The 27,272-nt window shown below is 52.8% G+C and overlaps 2 protein-coding genes across 3 annotated transcripts; one reads left to right on the top strand and one right to left on the bottom strand.

Annotated features, from left to right (window-relative positions):
• OAZ3 (ornithine decarboxylase antizyme 3) lies at nt 1–5,068 on the top strand. Its single transcript, XM_074980678.1, is given in 7 exon segments — nt 1–60; nt 62–261; nt 1,518–1,578; nt 1,580–1,645; nt 2,090–2,265; nt 3,091–3,176; nt 3,851–5,068. Coding segments are annotated over 7 exon segments (783 nt in total). The 3' UTR covers nt 3,985–5,068.
• A 159-nt stretch (nt 5,069–5,227) lies between these two features.
• Nucleotides 5,228–22,852, bottom strand: TDRKH (tudor and KH domain containing). Of its 2 annotated transcripts, none has more exons than XM_074980676.1 (14): nt 22,773–22,852; nt 19,229–19,382; nt 18,605–18,711; nt 17,881–18,070; nt 16,337–16,476; nt 15,656–15,962; nt 14,797–14,963; nt 14,426–14,598; nt 13,983–14,047; nt 13,524–13,726; nt 13,162–13,290; nt 10,072–10,132; nt 7,039–7,155; nt 5,228–6,714 (listed from the first exon to the last, which is right to left on the bottom strand). In XM_074980676.1, the coding sequence occupies exons 2-13, from the start codon at nt 19,350–19,352 to the stop codon at nt 7,094–7,096; spliced, it is 1,728 nt and encodes a 575-aa protein (XP_074836777.1). In that variant the 5' UTR covers nt 19,353–19,382; nt 22,773–22,852; the 3' UTR covers nt 5,228–6,714; nt 7,039–7,093. The 2 variants fall into 2 exon arrangements, with proteins under 2 accessions (XP_074836777.1, XP_074836778.1); XM_074980677.1 differs by lacking the exon at nt 22,773–22,852 and adding an exon at nt 22,397–22,510 and having other exon boundaries at nt 13,575–13,726.
• Between the last annotated feature and the right edge of the window lie 4,420 nt (nt 22,853–27,272).

Below are 27,272 nucleotides of genomic sequence, written 5' to 3'. Positions count from 1 at the left end.
ATGTCACAATGGCCGGGGTCACACAGCACCTGGCTATTTGAGCTGGGCCCTGGGGCTCAGGGGCTCACTTTGCCGCGGGGAGGCACTGCCTGAAGAAACGTCGCTGCTCCAGGACCGTACTTATCTGTTTTCCCTTTCTTATACTGAGAAAGGGAAGAAACGGAACTATTTATACCCCATCTGCTCCCCCTTTGCGTATTACTACTACTGCTATCGCTATCGCCTCATCTACAGAAGGAGGATGGTGCCTTTCCATGGGACGTGAGTGGCTTTTTTTCCCCCTCTAAGATTAACAGGGAACTGTCACTTTCCTTCTGGTGGGCACTAGGGGAGAAAAAAAAAAATCAAACCCAAAGTGGCTTATGTTGTTATAAAGGTCTGTAAAGGGAAGATCTGCCCTCTTTTAACGGGGGGGGGGTCAACCTGTAGCTTGATGGTTGTTGGCTTTGGAGCTTTGAGACTGAACCATCCTTCTAAAGAACATCCCCTGCCAGTGCCTGGCGGGTATAGCTAATCAGTTCAGGCCAAGATTTTACTGAACTGTGAGCTCTGTGGGGCAGCGCCTATCTTTTGTTCTCCATTTCTGTAGCACCTGACATAACAGGGTCCTGGTGCATGATCACACCTCAAATCGAGCATTGTGATTTCAAAAGCAACTGGTGATTTAAGCTGCCCAACTTGAGGTACCTTAGCAAAGCTTGTTTTTCAGAGGGAACCCCACCCAACTGTCCCTGTATGTAGCTGAAGTGTGTGTGTGTGGGGGGGGGGGGAATCTGACTCCCCCACTATTCAGTAATCAGAGATTTTACCCTTAAGGGAGGTGTTTTTCATTTGTTAACACAGATCTTTGCTCCAGCCAGTCATTTTAGGTACCACATTACTGCAGCATCCAAGCACATCAGGGGTTGCAGATTGGGAAACTGAGGCATGGAGCTGCTCTGTGACTTGCCCAAGGTCAGACAGGAAGGCTGTAGCCAAGCAGGGGCTTGAGCTTAGCGCTCTGGAGGCCTAAACTAGTGCCCTAACCATGTTCCAAAGTTAGTGCCCAGCAGAAAGGTGATGTATTGGCCTCTTGCACCTGCCCTTTCCTGACAGAGGCTCGTGGGAAAGACTGGCCCCTTGGGGAGGTGTACTGCAGGCCAAGTCAAGCTGTGAATCTTTTACAGGATTTAGCTTCAAAGGACCTGCTCCAGCTGTATGGAGTAGATTTCTCAGCATGTACACGTCTCAGAGGCAATACCAACCAGTCAAACTTCCCTTAAAACATCTCCCATGCTGGGTGCTAGAGTCTGATGCCCCTAATATCTTCACTGCAGCTAATCCTGGAGAAAAAGGTCTGTTTGGCATAAGACAGGGTTGGAGGAGCAGAAGAATCTTCAGTGAATTTTCCCTAGTTGGAGCAATTTGTTAGGAGCTGGGATGAAATCTTGGCCCTGTTGAAGTCAAGGCCACAACTGTCATTCAGTTGCCAATGGGCCAGGATTCATCCCTGGTCTCCTTTTCTCTCATCCACCAAGTATCACCATGACTGAACATGAGAGCCTGACACTCAGACCTCGTCCCTGCCTCCAATGTTCCTGAGTCCTTGGGAAGCAGCCCGCCTGGCAGAGGGGCTAACCAGGGAGAGCTGAGAGAGTTGTACAAGGTAGGAAGCTTTCAACTACCTGGCTGAGTCCAGCATGCACAAGGGGGATTGTTCCGTAGATAGTGATTGTATCTAAGGGGAAGGAGATTGGGGTGGCCAGGTGGTGCCTAAATAGAGTGGTGAGTCCAGAGGAACTGGACAGGCAACAATCCTTAACATTTGCCCTCTGAATCAGAAACTCTGATTCTTTTGAGGGGAAATAGGGCAGAAAGCTGCCTCACCTGAGGCTGGCTGCTTCCTGCCTTTAAATCCCAGGTCTTTTCAGTTAGATCCTGGTCTAGTCTCCCCCTTGCGTGGACCACACGGGCCTGAGACAGTGGGTCAGGCTGGAAGTTCCCATTCAGTAGGATCTGGATACACAGCTAAATCCCCTTGTTGGACCCCAGTGTTAACAGGCATTGGCTTTCAGCCAGCCCCCTAACAGGGCTTTGGGCTTCTTTGCAGGCTGGGAACCTGACTGTGTTTGTTGGCAACCTGCTCCTCCCTGGTTTCCCTGTCCAGCTGGACTTCCATTTCCAACTCGGCCCCCACAGCTCCGCTCATTGGCACGGACTCCTAACTGATAATAAGCTTTTCCTGGATACACCCCGCAGTGCCCTGGATCAAAATAACCGCCAAAGGTAAGGAGCCTGGCCAGGCTTGTAGAGGGGATTTCACACCTCCATGGGCTGAGAGAAAGAGCCCCAGCTATCGCCTTCCTGTTTTGGACCCTACTTTCCCAAACTCCAGTTTTATTTGCATACACACTGAAGAACCTGGAGGCACTTGGTACTGCACTCCTGCAGGTTGGAGCTATCAGGTCTCTGGTCCTTGGCCATATACGATGGCCAGTCCTTTATTCATCCATGTGTCATTTCTCAGCATTAGGATGTTGGCTTCAATTATTCCTTGATTATTGTTACCCCACTTCACCTGCATTACAGCATTAGGTGACTAGCAAGGCAGCAGCTCCATGACCCTAGTGTCCAAGATCACAAAGCCAACTCTCCCGTCCTCCCACTGTGTGCTCACAGGGGCAGCACCTTCAAGCTGCCTAAAACAGGGGGAGACCTGGCCACGTGACCTGGGTCATTTTATTCAGTTCCTCTTAGCCATAACAATTGTGCCCATGTCTAAATGAATCTCCCTTCAATGAATCCAGCCCCTTGGTCCTCTTTAGTCAGAGACCTGAAATGCCTCTGAGATGTCTCTCTTCCCACTGACCAAAGCAGGCTTTTAATACAGGGGTTGTGTTTTAATTCTCGAGTGTCTGTAAATCACAGTAGTGCAGAACTAGACCAACAAATCACATAGAAATCAAATCTATATCTAGGGGGTAAGATTTTCACAGGTGCCAGCTCCCTAGTTCCCCCTGGCTTTTAACTGGAATTCAGTACACAGCTCCTTTGCACCCCCACAAAGTTATTTTTCAGTTCATTTGAGCACAGGGTTCCATTTCTTCATAGTCTGACTGCGACGCTGGAATACGTGGAAGAAGAGACTGCTGTGAGCCTCGTGTTTGTGAACTTCCAGCTGGCTCGCAGTGATCGCGGTAAGGAGTCCTCCAGGCTGGTGGGCGGTAGGTGAACGCAGTCACGGGGAGTTTTTGCCTTCCACATAGAGAGGCATGTAAATCATTGTACATGAAGTATCCAAAATGCAAAAGTGAGTTTCCACTGGCATCTTTTTTTCTTGCTAGCTCAGTGGCTTCTGCTAACGGGAGCAGAGGCTGTTTTCTGTCCAGTATACAGCTTATCCAGTAATAGGCGTGGAAGGCACTCAGACCAGCTATCAAAGGAGCACTGTTCTCACCCCTTTCCTGTATGTAAGGAAAGATGAGGTATCTCGCCTGGGAACCTGCTTTTTAAAACAAAGTACAGTACACAATTCTGCAATACTGTTATGACAGGACTACAGAATTTTCAGCCCAGCCTAGAATATTTTTAGGGTAGAGTATTGACCTCTATTGACTTTTGCAACAAAAAGAGTAAGGCCCCAGTCTGACTTCAGTGATGCAGCCAGAGCTTTCCAAGGGAAGCAGGCCACATCACTCTATAAGTTAGAGCAACTTCAGGTAGTTTCTGCTCCTTTTCACGCTCAGCCCTATGCTTTCAGTGTCTAGTAACTCTAGCGGAACAGGAACATGGGGTGAAAAGGCAGGTGATCCCAGGTGCAGCTCAGAATAGCTGGTTTTAATAATCATCTCTCTCCCCTTCTGTCCCACAGGAGACTTATTGCGAACATTCAGCTACTTGGGCTTTGAGGTTGTTAGACCAGATCATCCCTTGCTGCCGCCCTGGGAAGATGTTATCTTCATGGTTTATCCCATGGAGCGAGACTGCTGTCTACAGCGGGACTGAGAGCCTGGAGCCAGGCATACCCCAGACAGGATGGAGGGGTGGCTTGGCTCTTACTTAGGCCTAGAACTTGGGAGGACTGGACAGAGGCTTGAGTGGCTGTAACTGAGCATGGCCCCATGGAGGGTCATTAAATGGGCATGAACACAGGTATGGTGGTGGACAGAGGGAAGGGCATTGCTGCTCTGTGCTGAAGTGCTAGGGGCAAGGAGAAAAGGATCAACCTTGATAGAGGTCAACTCATGTTTGTAACAGCAACAAAGGGCCCTGATCAACTGGCCACTACCACGCCTGACTTGGCAGGCTCAGTGCCAGGGCTGAGCAGAGCTCCTCTGTGCAATCAGCGTTTGGGCTTCTGAGCTGGACTGAGGCCCTGAAACAGGGCAACAGCAACACAGAAGTAGCTGGGGGGGGTACTATTGCCCCACTGCCCCTTGTCTCCACATCCCCCTAACACTCATGCAAGATTCACTGCCCAATCTCCATACCTTGTGCCACCACCAATTTCAGCCCTAGCCTGGACAACTTCTGCCGGACAGGCTGCCACCCGCCAGCTACTGACCCTTTCTAGCAGGGCTGAGAAACCTTTTTCCTATCAGAAGCCACTGACCACACCCCACCCCCAACCCCTTAAAAAACAAACCAGTCATGGCCACATACGCTGGGGTGCAGAGGATCAGGGCTCCCCAGAAGCTGTGGCATAGGGCCAAAAAGGAGCAATTCAGGCTGTAGGACAGGGCTCCAGGCTGGAACAGAAGGTTGGGGTGTAGGACTGGGGAATGAGGGCTCTGGGCTGGGGCTAAAGGGTGTGGACTGCTAAGGGCAGGCTGCTCAGGCAGAGGTTGACTATGGCTCCTGGCCAATGGGAGCTGTGGGTGATAACAGCCACAAGCCAGCACATGCAGCTCCAGCCCAGCCGAGAGAACCATGGCCAGCAACAGACACTGACCCTGGACTGGATGAAATTAAGCAGGGGGCAGATGCAGCCCTTTTGCTGGAAGGTCCCCATTCCTGGTCTATAGCATTGGCTAACCCAAAGCCCCTGTGGCTTCAATAGGTAACTGGCAGAGGGAAGCACAGCCCTGCACTTGGCACCATAGGTCTGGCCTGTGATAAGCTTTCCTCCCACCCACATCCCCCATGGGCCTCACAAAGGTGGGCAACTGACCCTGTTATCCTGCTGCTGAGTTCTAAGCCCTCCCTCTTCCCCCAAGCGCACCCCCCCCCCCATTGCACGGCTGTGGCTGACTCCAATTAGCAGAACTCAACAGAACTTTATTAAATAAAGAAACAGACATCTGAGGTGACCAGCTCTCACCCGCTGTCGAACATGCCCAGTCTCCCCACCAATGAGGCAGAGGGGAAAACAAATGAAACTGAAAGGCTGCAGCAACACCCCTCCTCCCAGGAAATGCCCATCTTCACAAGAGGGTGGTGACCGCTTCAGCCCCTGTGCCGTGAGAGACTTTGAAAGCCACTTTAGCTAGAGACCAAGCTTTGGCCAGTTCTCCCAGAGGGGCACTTTCCTATAGCCAGCAGGTGAACCAGGCTTTGCTCACACTGCTCTATGCAAAGGAGAGACGCAGAAGCAGAGATTTACAAAAGCTCCTAGTTCTAGACTAACTCAGGCCCTGTCCTCGCCCTGGGGAAGATCAAGAAGTGCATGCAGAGCACTCTAGAACTCACCCCCTACGCAGCATGGAGCTCTATAAACACTAGATGGCTGGGGCAGCTCCCCAGTGAAGTGGATTCAGGCGCAGGGGTGGTGGTGGGAAGACCAGCTCCCCTTGCGTTTCATATTGAAATGAAAACAGAGCTCCAACATTTCCAGTCCAAGAAGGTTCTCTCCCTTTTGAGCATGTTTTATTTCAGTAAAGCAAGTGCTGGCAGGGCTTGAACCTGAGCATCCCACAACCCACTGGCAAAGAACAAACTAAGCAGAGCTCACCTGAGAAAACCCTAATGCTCCTGCTGCTGTGTAACTTAGCTACGGCCAGGCAACGGCTTTGGGCCTATCCACATGCCCCTGTGCTTCATATTAGTCCTGTGCCAAGACGCTTGGCAGCCTGGGGTTTACTCACGCTCAAAGCTCAGCTGGTGCTTAGGTGGCTGCAGCATGCAGCCTGGCAAGCCACAGGAAGAGCCAGTTCCCTCCCCAGTGCTGCACTGGTCACCCACATACGTCAGCTAAACAACAGAAGGGAAAGAGCAGCCACAGTGAAGCCAATGCTGGTGCCAGGCTCTGGCTCAGGGCAGCACTGGGAGGGGCCCTCTTTCTGCAACCCCCAGAACACCTGCATCGCCCAGACCCCGATCCCTGGGGAGCTGCAGAGAAGTGCCCAGCCGGAACACTGGTGGCTGACTCGACAGCCGCTGGCAGCTCGTTGCAGAATCCAGCACCAGCACTCTCCAAACGTTAACAAAAGACACCCCCTCCCCCTCCCAGCCCTTGAGGCCTCGGGGGGTGGGGGCAGTCACAAGAGTTTGCATTGGGGGGCAGCCCTGTGCACTCACTGCTGTGCGGCTGCCACACCAGCAGCACCCCATCCCAAACGGGGATGGGATGCAAACCCAGTGTTTTCAGACCCAGAGAGCAGGTAGGCCCCAGAGCCACCAGAAAGCAGCACCACTGGGGCACGACGCCAATGGTCTCGCCTTCCACTTCCCTGTAGTATTTTATTTTATTTCCCCCATCAGGGAATCCTCAGCGGTTTCAATCCAGGCACCAAGCTCCTAGGGAGGAAAGGGAAGGCAAGAAAGCAGAGACATTAAGTGCCATGCTCAAAAGCCCAGGGAGCTGCTGCTTGCTTAGACTAGCAGCCCCGAGTTGGTTACTAGCCTCAGACTGTAATTAGTGCCACCCCTTAAGCTGCCGACAGGGGGTCCCTATTGACTGAGGCCCTCCCACTCCAGGGGCAGCCACGCTGGCAAGCACAAAGCATGGCAGTGCAGACATGGCCTCTCTCCTGTACTCTACAAGGGGGAAATCAATAGGCAAGCAAGTCCCACGGATGTCCTGGGGATCTGCCACCACCCTGAACAGTCAAACGTACGCACCTCCCTCCAGAACTCCTCCGGCTCGCTGCCACCTGGGGAAGGAGCAGGGGGCGCATCAAAGTGAATCATCTTCCACCAGGATGACGTTGTCGCCGCTTCCAGACACAGATGCGGCTTCTGCACAGAAGAGGACAGGCCGTGGTCAGAACAGTTGCAGCATCGCTGCTCCCCAGCGCCAGCCTGCCACCAAGAGCCAGGTCACCAAGCAGCCAGGGTGCCCCCTTCTCCAGAGATGGGCAGGTCCCCCAAAGCGCAAAGACGACCTGTTCTGCACAAGAAGAGCCTGAGCTGGTGTCTGGTTGCTCCAGAACCAGCTCTTCCCACTTGTGCACGGAGAAACATTGAGTTGTGCTGCACCACAGCCCTTGTGATGGACACCCCAGGGCCCCTGTACATCCATTTCACACCCTCTTCGCCCAGCTCCACACAGCGGGTTATCTGTGCTGCAGCGACAAGCACTGGGCAGGTTCGGACCTTAGTTATGCCACATGCTGGCCAGAGAACCCAGCCACCTCCATGGGGCTGCTCCAGATTTACACTGGGGAGAGGGAGAACAGGTCTAAGCCCTATGATGCAGGGGCCCCCACCACACAGAACAGCAACAGCCATTGCTGAGGATCAAGACCTCACCCAGGGCTCTGCCTCGGGGCAGCAGCAAATATTGCCGGCTGGTGGAGATCACCGGTAGCGGCCACGGCAAGCCGAACAAGCAATGGCAGGGCAGCAACAGCCCTGACCTGTGAGACTCCCCAGCAATGAGGGAGGGGTGGGATGTGCCTGCATCAGAGGGCTGCCAGTGCAGCAGAAAGTAGTGCTCCTTGTGCGTTCAACACCTCTGTGCAGTGCCCAGGCTGCCCATCCAGGGCACCCTCTGTACCTCTCCTGCAGGGCCTCAGCCCCTCCTCCTCCTCCTCGCCATCAGAGGAGCTGATGAGGATGGGGCTCTGGAGGGAAATGCCAGCAGAGCCTGAGCTGCTGCAGAAGACAGAGGAGCTGGACCAATCTTCTGAAGAGGAGAGATAATAGAAGCAGCCCCGGGGGGAGTAGCAGCTGCTGTCCCCAGAGGGCAGGGTGGCTGAGAAGCTGCTGTTTGAGGTAGTGGATGTTTTGCTGGAGAGGGTGATGGGAGAGGCCTCTCCTGAGGAGGCTACTGGATGCGAGAGATCCGCAGGACTGGAGGTCCACGTGGCATCTGTTACATAGGTCCTGGCAGCCGGCAGAGGCCCCACAGCCTCTGACACCCCCTTGCTGCTGCCTGAGCTGCTCTGCTTTTCACCACCAGCTGGCAAGGTGAAAGCCTCCGCGTCCCCCAGGGACTGGAGTCGGGGCATGAAGGTCTTCTGGGAGGGCAGTTCTGTGGGCTCAGCGTCACTTCGGAGCTGCTCAATGGAGTCATCTACCAAGCCAAAGGCACATAGTGCATGGAGGACTGAGCCACGCTCTCTTCTCTGCATCTGTCAGCACATGGGCTGTCAGAGACAGACTCCCTCCTGCTCCCTCTCCTTCCATGCCAACCTCCAACACCCCCCCCCTCTCTCCCATCCCTTCGTGCCTCTCTGCTACTGCTGGCACAAGAGCCTTCTCCTCTGCAGCTACTGCTGGCGGAAGCAGCCTCCCCCCATCCACCTTTCCCCACTTAGCTCCTCGCCACCTGGCAAACAACCCCGAGAGGGTTTCTTGTACTTCTCTGTCCCAACAGCTCCAGTTCTCCTGCCCATTGCAGCAGGGATTTGCCTAAGGGAGGAGTTAATCCCCCTGCAGAGTCTGGGATAGCTGCTTTGTCTCTTGTGTGGACTGAGGCTGTATATTTCCAAACCAACATGTGGGTGCACCCCACGCAACAGACCGAGGTAAAAATCCCCCAGGGTCTCTGCCAGGCTGGCCTGGGGTTAAAAATACCTCCATGCTCCAAACGTGGATAGCTGCTAATAGCAGTCACAGGTGGGCCATCTCACCATCATTCCACCCCTCGCCCCCATAAACTGGTCAAGCTTAGTCTTACAGCCACTTGCAAAGAGCCGAGCCCGACAATTGGCATTCCCAGCCTTCTCATGACAGCCCACAGAGAGAAGCCTGGTTTTGTTCCCGCCCACGGGCAGGATCAGCCTGTCTCACATGTCCCTTCTCTGTTGCTAGGAGCTGTGGAGTTTTAAGTGATCCAGGTGATGGAGGGGGACAGGGCAATTCGCACCAGTTAAAGGATTTGCAAAAAATCTCCATTTTCATTATCCTGTTAACTTTTTGCTTTTCAGTCAGCTCAGGGCAATTATTACATGTATTACGCCAATGCCTAGAAGCTACAGCTGAGGTCAGGTCCTACACAACCCGTGCAGCAGAGACATGAGACAGTTACTGCTCTGAAGGAGGGAGAAGGGAAACTTGGGCACAGGCGTGACTTGCCCAAGGCTATAGAGCAAAATCAGTGGCAGAAAACAGGAATAGAACGTATAGTCCTAGGTCGTCAATCAGTGCCCTACCCACTAGGTCACACTACCAGGAAGGCTGATCCCAGTCAGCTTCCAGTTCAGCTGCACTTGGCACAATGTTCTCTTTTGACTACAAACTGCAGATGAATTAGTGAATAACTCTCCTGTCCACATACCTCCCTCCAGCCAAGTGTATCTTAAAAGAAAATGTGCAAATATAGTCCAATTCATGCTGCATTTCATGTAAATCCTTGACACAAAAAAGAGCCGGGCCTGAAATGGTTGATTCTACTTTTCCCTACTGAGAGGGAGTCAATATTTTTGCCCTATTAGCATGGGCAGAGATGGGGGATTAGATCACACCAAAAAAGAGGAAAAGCCCCAATTCCCAGCTAGTTTGCTGCCTCCTGGCATCTCTCAGGGCTGGGAATCAATCAGGAAAAGTGATACATTGAGAAAAAGCAGAGACCTCGCTATAGATGGGATGTGGAAGGAGCCCAGATGCTACAGGGATGGGATGCAAGATACCACCCTAAGGGAGACAGCTTCTGTTGGAGCAGCTGCCCCCATGAAGGACGAGTTGCTTCAGCCAATCACAACCACCTACCTGAAAGGCTGACACAGGTCTCCGATAGGAGGCTCTCGAGGGAGGTCTCTGCCGTGTTCCCCTAAGCAGCAGGGAGAGGCAGTGTTACTCCAGTTACTGTGTACGCAGACAAGCACCTCGCTGTCGAACGGACCAGGGCCCATTCAGGAGAGATCCCCAGGTTAGGAAACCCGCCCAAGGCAGGGATCTCCCACACCAGCGGGTTTCAAACTTCAGCTGGATCGTGAGAAGAAGAAAACTACTGATGACCACAACACAGTGTAACTTTTGACTAGACTGCGGGCTGTGGTTGGGGATGTAGGACTTGGGGTGCAGAAGGCAGCTCTGGACTTGGGGGGAGAGCAGGACTCAGGGCCAGGGCAGAGGATTGGGGTGCAGACTTACCTCCAGTAGCTCTAGTCAGAACCATGGCGTGGAGGGTGGGGAAGAGGGGCTAAGTCAGGTTAAGTCCTGCCTGTCTTGGTGCTGCAGCCCATGCTGGACATCAGAAGCGGCCAGCAGCAGGGCCAGCTCCTTGGCAGGGAGATGTAAGGAGCTCTGCGTGCTGCTCTCACCTGCAGGCACCACCAGCCCCTGGGGGTGTGGAGCTGGTGCCTGGGGAGGGGGCAGCATGCAGAACTCCCTGGCCCCTCCACCTAGAGGCTGGACCTGCTGTTGGCCACTTCCAGGATGCAGCATGGACAGCAGCAGGCCACACAGGTGTTGAGCTAACTGGGGGCTCGGATACACTCAGTTAACATGCCAGGTGCATAGATATAGTAGGTTTTATTGACAGAGTATATTAACCCTCTCAGCCTTTAAGCATTACTATGTATGTGCTTCCCACTAAGGAGAAGCAAGTTAGCAATTAGGGAAGTGCTTACACCCCTTCTGCTATGGACAGTCCCGGACCCTCCTTACCCCTCAACTGGCGTCACGAACAGGATACACTGGGAGATACCTCCCATCTGGCTGCAGCTCCCAGGGTTAAGGGAGGATGTGGGGTTGTGGCCACCGACAAGATACCTGGCTGGAGTAGTGCTCCCTGCTGGACTCTGGCAGCCAAACTGTTAGGCTGGGTGGCTCCCCTGGCTGGATGAGACACGGACAAAGTTCCCTCACCCAGCTACACTGGCCGAGCAGATGGAGAAGGGAGTAGAGTTACATGGGCATAATAAACTATGAGGATTGGGGGTGGGGATGGTTATTCCTGACCATGGTGGAAAGGTTAGCAGCAGATAATGAGCAGTCCCACCCATGGACCTTAGTCTTATGGGTGTCCAGGGACTCCCCATGCTGGAGCAGCACCTGCTACAAGCCCTCAAGGCTGGAAGACTTAGTATACCCTGGCAATAAAACCTATTATCTATGCACCTGGAGTGTTCTCACTGAGTGTATCTGAGCCCCCAATGAGTCTGACAGCAGGAAGCCTGCCTTAGCACTCTGCTGATCACCTGCTCACCCCTACAGTGAGGTAACCCAGTGCCTGACACTGGGTCATGACCCATACTTTGAAAACCAGAGTTTTAAAGCATGCTGCCAACTCCAGCCAGGGCAGACAGAGCTGTGATTAGCAACGAGGCATTCAGAGCTGCAGGGGGCAATGGACGCTGCTCCAGATGCAGTGAGAAGGGTTTAACTAGAACGTGCTCCTCTGCATTCGAAACATGGCAGCATGGGCAATCAGTCAGTGATTCGCTTGCCATAGAACAAAGATTGGGTCATATGGGGCTTGTCTACACTACCACCTTCCTTCAAGCAGCAAGGGCACTTCGAAGCACCGGTGGGTGTGCTGCGACTAGACATCCCGGTATTTCAAAGTTTAAAACTTCGGAGCTGCCGCGCCGGGGTGGGGAGGAATGAATTTGCTTAATGAAGTGCTGCCTATACATAGCAGCACTTCATTAGTAAACTCCCAATGCCCTAATTACCATCCTTCCTTCGAAGGAAGTCGGTAGGGTAGACCAGCCCATGGAGTAGGTCAAGACGCAGCTGGAGGTGCGACTCCCGGCCTAGGGAGAGGTACATGCACTAGGTTCAGTCAAGCTAACGTGCCCAGCACAGTGGCAGATACAAGCAGCAGCTCGGACCGGCTGCCCGAAGACCCTGGCCAGAGGTGGACAGGCCACGCCAGGGACTGGTAAACGGCCAAGGGCCACACTCTTCCCGAATATTAGTGAAGGTGTGGGGTCAGGGCTGAAGGGAGCTCAGACCTACAACAAGGGTGCGGAAAGGGCTGCAGGGATTTGGCTTGTGACCAGGACAGGGTGCTATGTGCAGGCTCAGACCAGGGGACACTTACCAAGGCAGTTCTGGCCAGTAGCCCAGCAGGACCCTCATATCACTTTACACCCCAACATGCCACTCAAAATGTCCAGCTGCTGGGGCCATGGGTCTCTCCACACGCTGCCTGGGCCACAAGCACAGCTCAGGCACTACCCAAAGGCCAGTTTCTAGCCAACACGAGCTGTAAGATTATGCACAAACCCCCGGCCACACCCCCAGCATCCAGAGGTGCACAGACATGCACATGGCTCCTGCAGCCAGCCGCTTCGAGCAGCATGTGGGGCATAGCCGGCAGCCTGCCCAAGGGAGCTGGAGCCAAGCAGCTGGAGCTCCCCTGCTATATTCAGCATGTTATCTCAGTCAAAGCTAGTGCAGGCATGTCAGACAGAGGTACAGTTTCCAGCTCCACCTGCAGGGGGTGCTCATGACACCACAGCTGCACCCGTTAGGGCAGCCTGACAGCCAAGGGCACTGAGGGCCCCACCCCTCCCCTAGCACATGGCATCACCTCAGGCTCCTTATGGGATTACTCTAGCTGCTGCTGTTGGCGAGTCTGGCCTTCCAGGTAAACTCTCTGGCGATGGATGTCCTTGCACAACTCCCTAGCCACTGGGAAATTTGCAACCTTTGGAGCCCAGCCAAAGGGGAAACATGACAGCACCAGTGGTTTGCAGGGAGGCTGCTGGCAGCAGGGAAGAGGACACTGAAAATCTCAGCAAGGAACAAACATGTTCTGCCGACAGCTGATCTAACGCCGGGCTCTGGAGCAATTCCCATATCTCCAAAGCGCTTCCAGTCCCTCTGCAGGGTTAGCGCATTACTCACCAGCATCTTCTGGAACACCTCAGCCCCTGTTCCCACGTAGGGGGCAGTGTCCCCTGCAGCGCCATCCTCCTCCTGCGGACATCGCACAGCGTGACCCAGCCGGACCAGCTCCTCGCCTATATCAAGGCTCTGAAGGGAAACAGGAAGAGGCTGGAGAGTTGCAGGGGGACTACGGCACAAGAGGAAGAGACTAACAGGGTACAGATTGGGGAGGGGAGCAGGAGCCAGAGAGGAAGGAGCGCTGGTGGTCTGAGGAATGATACGGATTGGAGAGAGAGACAGCTGGAAGTACATAGTCAAGCCCTCTCCAGGACTGCAGAGGCAGCACCAAAGGCAGCGGAGATGCAGGTGGTGCTGCTTACTTTGTAAAGGGAGAACACAGCCTGCCAGGTAGCCCAACCTCCAGCATTCACCTGGCCACCGCTGAGGTCATAAAGCTGGATGTGTGGCCAGGTACAGACCCCGGACTGGACATAACTGGAAATCTTTGCCAGCAGCGGCTTCCACTCAGCACAAGAGGTGAGACGATCAAACTCGTCCAGGGCGGCCTCTTCCCACTGCTCTCCTGTGGGGAAGACAGCGAGCAGCTGAAGCTCCAGGAGGCAGGCTTTGACTCCCAGTGGGGAAGAGACCCAAGGAATTAAGTGCAGGCAGGTCTGGAATGGGGAGATTTCAGCAACCAGCCAGCCACCTGGAAACCACTCAGAATTGCCTCTCTGTGAGCTACCTGAGCCCCCTTAGGTTATGCCACCAGCAGCCTAGCTGGTTATGTCATTGGGACCCATCCCAACAGAGCATGCAGCCATCACTCCACAACTCACCCACAGGGGCGATCCCTGCAAGGCTGCACTCAATCGCCTGGAATGGCAGGCTCAGGAAGTCACTCCTGGAGGACAGGAAGGGGAGGAACCATCATGAAAAGGGACATGACCCCAGTGCCCCGCAGCTGTTGAAGTCAATCAGGTCTCCCCTGTGAAATTGTCCCTGGGGTTTAGCAAGGATCTGCACACACTAGAGTGGGAGCCCTGTGCCCATCTTGCCCTTCACAACCAGGGATCTCCAATCCCTGTACAGTTGTTAACTTGGACCTAGGACCCCAATGAGACAGGAGCTCCTCTATTTTATTGAAACTGAGGTGCAGAGCAGGCCAGGAGGCCACCTGAGTCCCACAGTGAGTCAGTAGCAGGAGTAGGACCCAGGAGTCCTGCTCCATCCCCTGCCCTCGCCTGCACTCTCTCATCACAACCTTCCCCACTGCACATACCGCAATGCTCTCAGCGCCTCCACCGGGGCTTCCCCGTTATCACCGAAGTCGACATAATAAAGATCCAAGTTGCCATTCTCCAGGGTTCCCAGGACTCTGGCCCGGTACCAGGCGCTGTGATCCGTGTATGGGGCAGCCACGATGTCGCCTACTCGGACATTTGGGAATTCAGGCTGGCAAGACAGAGGGGTGCATGTGACTCACTGCCTCAAGACCTCTGGTTTAGAACAGGCCGCCATGCAGGTCCACGGGGAATTAACTCCTCTTTGGGCATTGGGTGAGAGGAGTGGGGATGACAGCATTCCACCCAGCTGCATAAGGTTTAGCCAGACATCAGGACAAGGTACCCTGTCCCCTGGGCAAAAGCTCACCGAGTGGGTACTGCTCCCATAGTACTGGAACATCTCCCAGGTCAGCTTGTCGAGCTGCAGGCTGCGGGAGCCGATGATCTGGATCCAGAAGTGGCTGGGGTTCTCCGAGGCCGAGACGTAAACCTCCAGGTGTTCATCCGCGTGGAAGCTGAAGTCGGGGCTGGGGACTGAGAGGCACACACAACCCTGAGCAGGAGGGACAGGGAAGGCCCAGAGCAAGAGGCAGAGGAATCCAAGCGTGGGATGCTGATTCAGACAGACAGATTAGGGTTGGGTGGCAGTGCGGAGGGATGACATTTTGCCACATGCTGGGAGCTCTGAGGAAGGAGACTCGTGGGTTGATCTGCATGCACTGTGTAGGTCTCCACTCAGCTCGCAGGAGTGGGGCGACGTACCACACCCACAACCCCATTCAGGGCAGATTTGAGGAAGTGCCCACAAGGACAAGGTGGAAACAGCCAGCTCCTGGCAGCACTCCCATGAAAAAGACTCACGATGCCCTAATAGGGCATCACATGGTCCCAATAGGTCGGACAGCTGCTGTGAGGTCCTGTCTCCACACAAGGGAGAGGGTGATCCCAGCTCCAGGCAATCCAGACTGATGTATAACTCACTGCCCTGGGAAGCCTCAGCCCTTTGCTCTTTACAGCCTCTCTTCTCCAGGTGAGGACCCTTTACAGACACTTAACCCCAACCGAAAAGACAGAGCAATGGAAGCACACAGTGGAGAGGGTGCTGTGCTGAGACCAGCAAGTCTACTAAAGAGCAAGGAAGAGAACCCAGGAGTCCTAGCTCTCAGCAGCCAGCTACACACATCCCCTTGGTGTGAGCCAGCCCGGGATAAAGGCACTCCACTCACCCTCAAACATAGGGACTGCTTGGCTGGGCTCCATCTCCGGCTCCTCCGGGGAACTGCTCTCGGCTTGGAGCTCCTGTGGCTCATCTGAGGCTTCCTTAGACAGCTGCCAGTCTCCATCCCCTGCCCCTTGCTGAGAGCTTGCCAGCTGGACGAGGGCCTGGCCATTGGGGCATGGCAGCACCTCCTGCTGCCTGGGATCCTCTCTCCTCACACCCAAGGGCTGCTTGCGCAGGCACCGAGATGCTGCCGACTGGGCCAGTTTCTTCCGAAATGCGTCATCCTCCGAAAGCTTTTCCAGGATCAGTTGCTTTGGGAGAGGAAGGGAGAGAAGGGGGTTTGGTGCAGCACCACCAGCCTGGGCAGAAGGAGACCCTCTCACAGATCCTGGCAGCATAGGCAACTTCTACCTCAATTTCCTGTTCAACTGCCCCAAGTTACTACTTCCCCTCCTTCCTCATGGTCTCTGTGCAGGTCTTCCTGCAGTGTGGCAGCATTCCCCTGGGCTAGCCCATCCTCGGAGAGCATCACCAGCAGCTCTGTTACAGCTCTTTCAGGCCTCTCTGTGCTGCACCTCTCTCGGTCTCCATCTCTCCCCTTTTACAGGGCTCAGACGCCTTCTTTTACACCAGCTCAGGAGGCAGCTGACCAGTCCCTTTAAATGGGCAGTCACCCAAGACCTACCTTGGCAGCATTCACCTCCCTGCGGGTCCCCGAGAGGCGGATGAGCCGGGTCAGACAGAGGATGCTGTCCGCCTCCTTCTCACAGACCACTTTGGCTCCTGAGCTGCGACAGATGGCTCGCACGGTCTCACCACCTCTGCCTGAGGAGCAGGGAGAAGTAGGTTACTTGCTAGGCAGCAGCAGAGGAACTATAGGGAGCCCAGCTGAGGACCCAGCTCCACAGGGCATGTCAGCCCAGCCTCAGAACATAAGCACTTTCAGAAATCTTGGCTTTGCCTGCTCTGCCCCAAGCCCATGGCTTCACTCAGGATGAACAGCTGCTGGAGCAATGGGCACCACTGGAAGAATTCTCATCCAGCTCTGATTTAGCCAGGAGCAGGCTGCTGTTCAGGGTACTGCCACTCAGCGATTAAAGCCCCACAGAAGTGGGGCTCAGAGCCCAGGGACGATGATTCAAGCTTGTGCTCTAGGGCTAAACACAGCAGTGCAGAGGTGCAGACTGGAGCATAGGTCCTGAAATCCTGCAGCTACAGCCCAGGCTTCAGTATCTACACTGCTGTTTTAAGCTCTGTAGCATGAGCCTGAGTCAGCTGATCAAGGCTCAGAGAGTCGCAGCTGGGGTTTTTCATTGCAGCGTATAGATACAGCTAGCCAGTAACCAGCATGGCACATGGGGCACTGGGCCACCCTGCAGGTGTGAGGCAAATTCCAGGGCCTGAGCTCATGTGCTCAGCACAAGAGAGAGGGAGCTAAGCCCCATTTCAGTGGCTAAGTTCTGACTAAGGAAGTCACAGCTGGAATTCCTGTATTTGTGTTACGTTGGAAATACATCCAGTCCCCAGTGCCGAACTAGCCCAGCCCTGCACAGCCTTCCTGAGAGGCAGCACACAGGCCTCTTTTCACCACTCTCTGGTTGGGGGGGAAACTGAGGCACAGAGCCTCTGCAACCGGCACAAGGTCATGGACGTCATGGAGAAGGGCCTTGAACCCAGGTCTCTCACAGCCCAAGCAAGACCATTTCCAGCTGGTCATGCACAGTATCCTGATGCTCCTGGCCCTCCAGTGTCCCTGCTGAACAGCAGTGGTGTTCCACCCCAAGAATATCAGTTCAGGGACTGGGGGTTCCCCACCAGCTTTATAAATACAAGCTTTCAAAGAGCATAAGGCTCAGAAGTGCCAAATAAAGGTGCTTACATCGGAACCATTGCAGTCTGATAAATGGAGGCAGCTCAGTAACATCTCTCAGTGCCTTCGACTCCATGTTACAGAGCTAACCGCTGTACCCATGGCTCTGGGATCAGATTTACTGTTGTCTCAAGATTTCTCCCCAGCTCCAAAATAAGAGCAGCAAATGCTTCAGCAGACTGAAGCAAGAATTAGCAGCCACCAGATTTCACCACAGCTGCAGCAGCTGCTTTTTCAAGCTGCTCCAAAAGCCAGTCCCCAGGTCATTTTTCTCCAGGACCCCAGAGCGTTTTTATTTTTCCCCGTTGGTTAATAGGAGATGAGATGGGGTGGGGACAGAGAAGTTTCTAGTCAGTTACCAATAATCCTGCCGACAGCCCTCTGTGGCACGAAGAACTGCTCTGACACGGGGGCACTGTCCGCCAAGATCTGGTGGATGGCAGCTTTTGCTCTGCACACCTGGACAGGGAAGCCACTGATCAGCACCACCCGCTCCTCTCCAGAGTCCTCTGTGTCCACGTCAATGCGGGCACCGGTCTCCTTCCTCAGCTGCAGAGACACAGGACACACAAGTCTAGCACCATGCTTGTGCGGACAGGCAGGGTTCACTGGATTGAGCTCAGGCCTCCTGGAAATGTGATTGATTCAGCTTTTGTCCCTCTGAGCGAGTTATTGCGAGTGGATCTTTAAAAGCCAAGGGAGGGGCATTAAGATCCATTTTATAGCAGTGCTGCCCTCCTCTGGCATCTGCGCCCCAGTCCTCTCCTCCAACCTGGCTGGAGCAGCTTTCATACAGGGCTTGCACGGACCTCCAGGATTCTTAGGGACGGAGTGAGTGGGGTGGGGCTCAGAATGCACCAAAGTCAATTGTAGGGCCAGGTATTCATGGAAAAACTAACTAACTGCTGTCCAATGGCAGGGCACGGTCACTTACGGCTTCTGCCTGCGTGGGGAGAGCCACAAGGAGCTGGCTCTGATCTGCTCTGCCAGCAAGCCAATGCGCCACCTAGGAAAGTGCCTGTCCCTGAAAGCAGGCCTTGCTTTTCCCACCCCAGCCCCTAGGGAGCCTGCAGTGGCACTTGCCTGTTTGATATTGGTGCCCTGTCGTCCAATTATCAATTTCACAGCCTCCTGGGGGATCTTCATCTCAATTTCAATGTCATCTTCTCCAACAAACGTCGGCCTCTCCTCTGAGCACAAGCCACCATAAACAGGTTAAACAGCCTGATAGAGCCACCCCCCGCAAGCCACCTGCCCCACAGCCTAAAGGTGGCCAGTCTCACTAGTTCAGCTGCTCCAGGATAGGAGAAGCAGAGGAATCAGCAAAGCTCCAGAGCAAGGAGACATTTACCCGTTCAGTGCTAAGTCTGTTCGCATTTCCTCAACACAGGGCAGGGACTGGGAAGGAATAAGCAGGAAGGTACAAGAATTTTAGCCCCTTGCAGGGAAGGTACTGTAGATGGCACAGAGGAAAAGAACAGATAAAGAAACAGGCCTCCTTATTTGCAGGAGCATCCTGGCTATACTGCTTGCTCTCTCTTTAGCCTTGGGGTTTATTTCTGAGCATTTGGCAAGGGTGAGGTGAAGGCAGAAGGAGGACAAGTAATTAATAATTCAAGCCTAAATGAAACACAGAAGATGCTAATCACCACACAGCAACGGAGTCACGGCCACCTGAAGTTCATTGCCATGGGGTTGTGCACGTACCTCGGCTTTCTCGGTACCTGCGGTACAAGATGTACAGGACAGTTGCGCTGGCTGGGATCCCAAGGGCCAGAGCGATTTTCTGCAGGGTTGTCAGGTTGCTCCAGTAACCCTGGTCCGTTGACATCGTTCCCAGAGAGACAGATTGCGTCCTAAACTGTGGGGGACCAGAACCCTCTTAGCCACCACAGCAGCCCCCTCTTCCTCAAACCACAAAGACTGGCATGACTGGCAGCTCTAGTTGGCACAGACTCCACTAGCCCTGGGCACGTGCAGATCAGGGCAAAACTCAAAATGCAACTGGAACGTGCACTGCTGTGCCAGGACTCGTTCAAGCTGCTCACAGATTGCTGTAGGCTTTAAGCCTTCTGCAGGATCACTCCGCATCACAAATCCGATCTGGCAAGGCACTGGGGCCACACATTTCCAGCTGCACTCTTCCAATCTGGGCAGCAGCAAGCAGTTTGCTATAGAAAGATGCAGCAGGGCTTGGAGGAAGCTGCCAGCTTGGGAACTTAAACAAGAATAAATTATCAGCCCCCCCGTTAAAGTGGATCTAACCTTGGTCCATCCTCCTCCTTGGCTCTCTGCACTCTCACATTAGATGCAAGGGCCTTCTTCACAGTTCCCTGACCTCTGGAACAACCTGCCTATGTCAGCGTTCCCTTTAATTTTTTTCCCTATGCATGGGTGGAATAAATGTTATGTGCACTGAGACATGTGCAGATGTGCACCACCCATATAAACACACGCTGCCCACTCTGGGCCCTTTGCTAACCAGCTGGGTGGCTGCTCAGGAGAGATTTGGGGCTACCCAAGTGCTTAGTTTACAGGGAACACTGGCCTGCAACCCCTTTAGTAACCTGCTGCTGCCACTGCTTAGCTGTCAAGCACCTGGGGACACTGAACAAACTCAGGGTCTGCTCACACACCAGCACCCTTGGAAATTGGGGGAGTTGTGGGTGCTCAGATACAACAGAGGTCACCCAACTACCTAGCATAGATTTTGCTCCTGGTTCTACTTCAGGAGGAAATACTTAGCCAGCATCGATGGAAAGGACTCACCACAAATGCTACTTCTTACGCAGCACATTCCCCCCAACGGATCTCAAACCTCTTGGCACAGCAGGGTAACTTCTCAACACAGACAGCCTGATACCGAGAGGTGCTGAGCACCTGCAGTAGCTCCCAATGACTGCAGTAGCAGCTGCAGAAATTACAAGCCTTTCAGGGGGCGGGGGAGGGGACAGGATCTGCTTTGCCACGGGTCCATGCAGCAGAAATGGCATCCAGCAGGCCTGCCTCCCAATGGCTGGCCCATGCTGCTTCTGAAGAATCAGAACTGAGGACATGAGAGTGTCTGCAAATGGGGAGCTGGAGGAGAGAGCAGCATTTCAGGAGGCGAACACATTTTCAGTAGGTGTTGCTGGATGTCTCACATGAGAGATGGAAGTATATGCAGACAGATTCTAGACAGCAATGAGAATTTCATGGGGGGACATGGCAGCAGGGGAAGTGTCACTTCCTGCTTGTTTTCTACTTCCAAGTCCATAATGCAGCAATCTGCGCTCCTGTGAAGTGCTGCGCATCAGAAAGCAAAGCAGGTACTTAGGTAAGGCTCAACATTATTGTACAGTTTTTAGTATAAAAGATCCTAATTGTTAGCACCCATGGTAAAGTAGTTCTCAGTTGGCATTACAGCCAATCCAGAACATCACTTACAGTCTGGAACAGAGCAGATGGGGTGATGTTTATCTCTCTTTCCCACAGATTACATGCTCCTTGCAGAGCACTGTGGTAGTGAGGTCTACTCTGAAGGGGATAAGCCAGAGTCTGGAGGCAGCATTGCATTGTAAGTGACAAACCTGAGGAATTCTCCCCAACCAAGGTGTCATTAGAGGAGATTTTGGAAAAAATTGATAAATAAGTCACAGGGATCAGATGGCATTCACCCAAGAGTTCTAAAGGAACTCAAAAGTGAAATTGTGGAACAAGTAACTTAGCCTTTAAATCATCTTTTGTACCAAATGACTAGAAGCCATCACAGGCTGGTAAGTCTAACTTCAGTACTGTGCAAACTGGACGAAACTATAGTAAAGAACAGAATTGTCAGACACAGATGAATATAATTTGTAAGGGAAAAGTCAATAGGGCTTCTGTAAAAGGAAATCATGCCTCATCAATCATTAGAATTCTTTGAGGAGGTCAGCAAGTATGTGGACAAGGGGACTCCAGGGGATACAGTGTACTTAGCTTTCCAGAAAGCCTTTGACAAGGATCCTCACCAAAGGCTCTTAAGCAAAGTGATCTGGATAAGAGGGAAGGGCCTCTCATGGAATGGTAACTGGTTAAAAGAGGAAAAGCGGGAAAAATGATTAGGGGCATGGAATGACTGCCATATAAGGAGAGATTAATAGGACTGGGATGTTTCATCTTGGGAAAAGAGACAACAAAGGGGGGATATGTCAGGGGGCTATAAAATCATGACTGGTGCGGAGAAAGTAAATAAGGAAAAATTTACTTGTTCCCATAACACAAGAACTAGGGGTCACCACATGAAATTAATAGGTAGCAAGTTTTAAAACAAACAAGAGGAAATATTTCTGCATAAAACATACAGTCAACCCATGGAACTCCTGGCTGGAAGATGTTAAGACGACCAAGACTTTAACAGGGTTCCAAAAAGAACTAAACAAATGGAAGATTGATGGAAGATAGGTCCATCAATGGCTATTATCCAGGGTAGGAAGAGATGATATCCCTAGCTTCAGTTTGTCAGAATTTGAGAATGGATGACAATCATGATTACCTGTTCTGTTCATTTCCACTAGGGCACGTGGCACTGGCCAGAGTCAGATACTGCACTAGATGAACCTTTGATCTGAGCCAGTATGGTCATTCAAATAATAATCATACAAATACTAAATAAAAGCATGCTAGGCTTGTCTTTGATTTTGTTCCCAGGGGTTCAAATACAGCAGTAGTAAAAAAATTTCCAAAAAATTTCCACATTTGTGACAAGCTGGAAGTTTCCTGCAACGTCCCCGGAAACAGTTAAAATATTACACGTATTATTGTGTGCCTGGAGTGCAGGTTACTTCTGTAAAGACAGCAGTGACAGACACAGTACTTTCACTAAGCAGAAAACGTGCCAGATAAGTATGGACTTACCATGGATTTCCTGGGAATCCCTAGAGAGCAGTTAATAAAAATTCCTCCACTCCCAGACTTGCAAAACTTCAGCCTTTTGAAGCTACACCCGCTCTTCTCTTCCCACCACCACCAGTTAAGAACCTTCAACGTCCCGGGACAGGGGCTCTCTTCCACTCCAGACTTCTCCCTTTCACACCCCAATTATCTCACTCTGGGCCAGGCCCGCCATCCCCCATACCGCACCCCAAACCAGCTCCCCACCTTTACGGCCCCCCCCCATTGGGCCCCACAACCTCGCACCCCACGCCAATCCTCCACCCCCACAACCTCCCACCCTCGTGTTAGGCCCCTCACCCCCCACAACCTCCCACCCTCGTGCCAGCCCCTCCCTCACCTGTCGCACCCGTGCCACCGCCAGCGGCTCCGCTCGCCCCACCCGAGCCTCGCCTAGACAGCAGCTCGCTCGCACACACGCCCGCGCGCCAGCCGCCGCAAGACCTACGCCCCGCCCAATCACAGTACCGCCCCTCTCTTCTGAACCAATCGCGAGGCGAGAAGCTTGGCGAGCCTCGCCCCTGCTGCTCCGCCACGGCCAATCAGCGCTCCCTTCTTCTAACCAATAGGAACCGACGCATTTGGGATACGCAGCCAATCACAGAGAAATGTTAGGTGAACGGGCTCCACCCCCAGCCTTGAACTCAGAGCGGGGCAGTTCTGGGAAGCCCCATGATGCACTGGGGTGAGGGGCAGCCCTGAGAGGCCCCATAATGCACTGGGTGAGGGGAGAAGTTTGAGAAGCCCCATGGTGCACTAGGGTGAGCGGGGCCCGAGTCTGAGAAGCTCCATGATGCACTTGGGTGGCAGAGGGCAGCACTGAGACACCCTGATGTCCTGGGATGGGGAGGGCAGCACTGAGCAGTCACATGATACACTGGTGTGGGGCAGCCTCAGTAGTCATGTCATGGTGGCAGGGGTGAGGTAGAGGCCTTAACTCTTTGGCAGCCTGTTACCATGTCACAGCATAGCCACTGGGATGTCATGACATGCCCAGGCAATTGCCAAACTGCCTCTCTGGTCTGCCAGTCCTTCCTCATCTCCCTCCACGTTTCCCCATATCCCCTTCATAGTCACCAGCCCCTTGATTTCCCTCCCTTATCCCTACCTGGCTGAGTCTCCTCCCACAACCCCCTATGAGAAGCTTCTTGACCCCCAGGTCAGGTGCATTATTTGGATCCCCCGTAACCCCAGCCCTTTCAGGGTTGAGCCATTAGATGGCCAGTTTTCTGACTCTCACCCATCAGTGCAACTCAAATTTAATGTTCTCAATCTCCTTTGCTGTTTCATCAACCAATGTCTCTGTTGAGCAGGATAAACCCTGTACGATAAATACATGCTAATCACGTAAGGCAAATGCAGAAGGAATAGTCTTTTCATTTAAAACTTTTGTCATCGGGGGCTTTTCTAATGGAGGGAGATGCACATAAATAGGCTTATCAAGACTTGGGCTTTGTATTTATGAGGGGGAATTTCCTGCATAGCTGGAAGGGGATTACTATTCTGGTACAGCTATTCTGATAAAATTTAGGTCTATGAAGTGTTAACAGCACTACGTGTCCCACAATATTACCTCATCCACCATGTCTCTTTAAAATTTAGCTAGTCTAGTCAGGGCTGTGGCGGGGGGGGGGGGCACCTCCCACCCCAGTATACAAGTGTGGGGCCCAGGCAACTCCCCTGCACCACAGACCCTGCCCCGTCTCCCCAGGCAACAGGATCTAGGGATTACTTGGGGCCAAGGGCCAGGCATGATGGAGGCAGCAGGGGTTGCCTGCTGGCAGCAGAAGCAGCAGCCTGCTTTGCCTGCTGCACCACACCACCCTCCCAGACCCCTGTGCTTCTCAGCAGGCAGTGGGAACCAGAGGAGTGCCCTACTTCCTGTGGCTGCAGCTTAGTGAGATGCAGGGGGTAGGGAGGGTGGCATAGCAGGGTGGAAGAGTTTGCCCACGCGGTGAGTGTGGAGTGGAAAGGAGGATACCCCTGTCCTGGGTAAACTCCCCATCCCTCCTGCCCACAAGATGGTTGGGGCAGCAACCATGGGACCCTACAAGTGCTGGGCATGGGGTGACCACCACTGTTCATCCTACGGATGGGATAGCTCTGAATCTCCCACATGAGAACATTCTAAACGCTCTTTTATTTTGGAATAGATTAGCCAGATGGAGAGCTCTTAGCTATACCAGATTAGTTATTCCCTACACCTATGCCGGTCAATTTCCCTGTGGAGATGAATGCTGAATTCCCAAATCTCCACTGCACAGTTCTACCTTCCTGCCTCTTAGCATTCAAGTAATTTGATCTGTCGGGTTTAACCAAGAGAAGATTAAGGGGTAACTTGGCCTCAGTTTACCTCAAATACCTATGAGGGGAACAAGCAATTATAATGGGTTCTTCAACCCCCCAGAGAAAGGTACAACATGATCCACTAGCTGTGAAACTAGGCAAATTTGGACCAGAAATCAGGCACCATTTTAATGGTCAGGACAGTTAGCCAATGGAACAGCTTCTTTATGGTTGCAGGGAATTTTCCATCCCTGGCAATATTAAATCAAGATCGGACACAGTCGATATGTGGAGGTGTGCAGCAGGAAACATGGATCCTCCACTGTCGCGCCTCCCTCACTGCCAGTGCCTCTTCTGATGAGCGCGAGGGCAGTCCCCCCTCTCCCCTGGTGTGGCACAGCCCAAGAGCAGTGTAAGATGCTCAGCTTTTCCCATCTGTGTGCAGCATAAATTTTGTTCCGTGCACTGAGGCATTTGCAGATGTGCATAATGAAATAGAAACACAGGCTGCCGGCTGGGGGCGCTCTGCTAATCAGCTAGGCGGCACCTGAATCTCTCCTGGGCAGCTGCCCAAGTGTTCAGCTTACAAGGAGCACTGTTGTACATCACAGGGCCATATCATGAGAGAGGGGGAGAGAGATTCAGCCATAGGATGAGTGTTTAGAGATTGCACGTGTTTAATTATTCCATTCCCCAACACACATTACACTTTCCTTCAACTCCAAAGAGAGAGGAACCTGGGCTGGGGGTGGTGGTAGCGGGGCCTTACATGATACAAAGGGGAGGAACACACAGACATATTCTGATTGCTGCACAGAAAAGCAGGGCCCTGGAGGAACGAGTGCGCAGCTTACAAGGAGCACTGTTGTGCATCACAAGGAACACAGGCATATTCTGATTGCTGCACAGAAAAGCAGGGCCCCAGAGGAATGGGTGTATATGCAATGGGAAGGAACAGGGCAACATTTATAGCTCTCCTCCTCTCAAAAAGAAAGGACAGAGTGTTGTTTACTATGAGGCAATTAAAGACAGCTTCTCCTTGCCCTTTGCAGTCCAGTAGCAGTGGATGTTATATACTATCAAATGGGACAGGGGGAAAAATAAACTTATGTTTCTCCAATACACAGCACAAAACCTAGGATAATTATGGGACTGCCAGCATCACGAACACCAAACAGTCAAAAATCAGCACAGGCCCCTGAAAATCACAAAGTTGCTTTTTTAAAGCCAATAACTGGGCATTCATCTCATTTGCCTTCTGGATTTTGAGCCTTTGGGGGTTGGATTTTCAAGATTTTCTGTGCTAGAAACCTGGAATTTTTTCAGACGCCAGCTTAGATTCTTATGTAAACTCAGAAGATGGAGGTAAAACGCCAGTTACAGCAAGAGTTAGCAACACTGGGACTTCTTGCCCTCTCGCGCCAAGAAACTCATTTACGTTTCCTGTCCTCAGAGTAACATGAATCTCTTTCGCAACAGGCCCCCCTCAGGCCCCTGGGAGACACTTGCTCCCTGAGGCCAGTTTCGCATCCACTCTTCAAAGCTGTAGTGGATCAGTAAGAGAGAAAGTCTCAGCACAGAGCCACACAGTGAACTGAGGATGGACATCACCGAGCAACATGGAGCTCAGCTGGTTTTTTTTGGCAATTGTTAGCTTCTCTTCTTTCCCTGCCTGGCGGAGTGGTGTCCAATCCCTCAGCTCCACTTGATGTTCAAACAGTGGCATATATAATTAAACCATATCAAACAGGGCTCTAGTATTAGACAGGGAACCCAAGGCGTGCGGCAAGGGCACCGTGTGTCGAAGTCATGCTGACAGTCAGAGGCAGAATATGGGCTGCTTGCTGTGCTGACCTCTAGACCACGCTGCCTCCTATATAACTACACCGATTAAGGCAAGGAGAGCACCCGCTGCTACCAAACTGATCTGGGTTGCCTCTCTGATAATGCTGCAGCCTTTCTGCCCCCCGCCACCTCCCTGTTAAATGCTACCAAGGGTAAATTATCATGCTTCTAGCCAGGGCTTGACCTATGAAGGGGATTGTCCTGGCAGCCTGTTGCCTCCTCCTGGGATTAAAAATAACCCAAACTCCTGCTAGCAGAAAACACAGCCTGGGGCTGCCCTCCTTGCTCCTGGATTAACCCTTCAGCATCCAGTCCTGACCAACCAGCACTTGGTATATTCCATCCCCCAGGACCAAAGTCTGGCTGGACTTTGCAGCAGGATGAGCAGAGTTTGCAAGACCCCCATATGCTGGGATTTCTGTGACAGCTTGGTCACTGCTTTCAAGAGGTGCCAGCCCAGGGCACAGGGGGGAGAGGAGCACATGAGAACATAGGGATGGGTGGAAAAATAAAACCACTGATGATCTATAAAAAGATTTGCATCACTCTTTGATTTCCCCATAACGGAACATTATTCTGCTTACGCACTGCCTGCAGCAGAAGCACAGTACCTGCCAGTCACTGTCATTTACAAGCTACACATCTTTCTCCCACACCTACTTGTCTTCTTAGGCAGTAGAATCCTTCTCAGCCAATCTAAGGCAGATAC

Source organism: Carettochelys insculpta, chromosome 30 (genome assembly GCF_033958435.1).
Source record: "Carettochelys insculpta isolate YL-2023 chromosome 30, ASM3395843v1, whole genome shotgun sequence".
Taxonomy (NCBI): domain Eukaryota; kingdom Metazoa; phylum Chordata; order Testudines; family Carettochelyidae; genus Carettochelys; species Carettochelys insculpta.
This window is presented reverse-complemented; position numbering and strand designations above follow the sequence as displayed.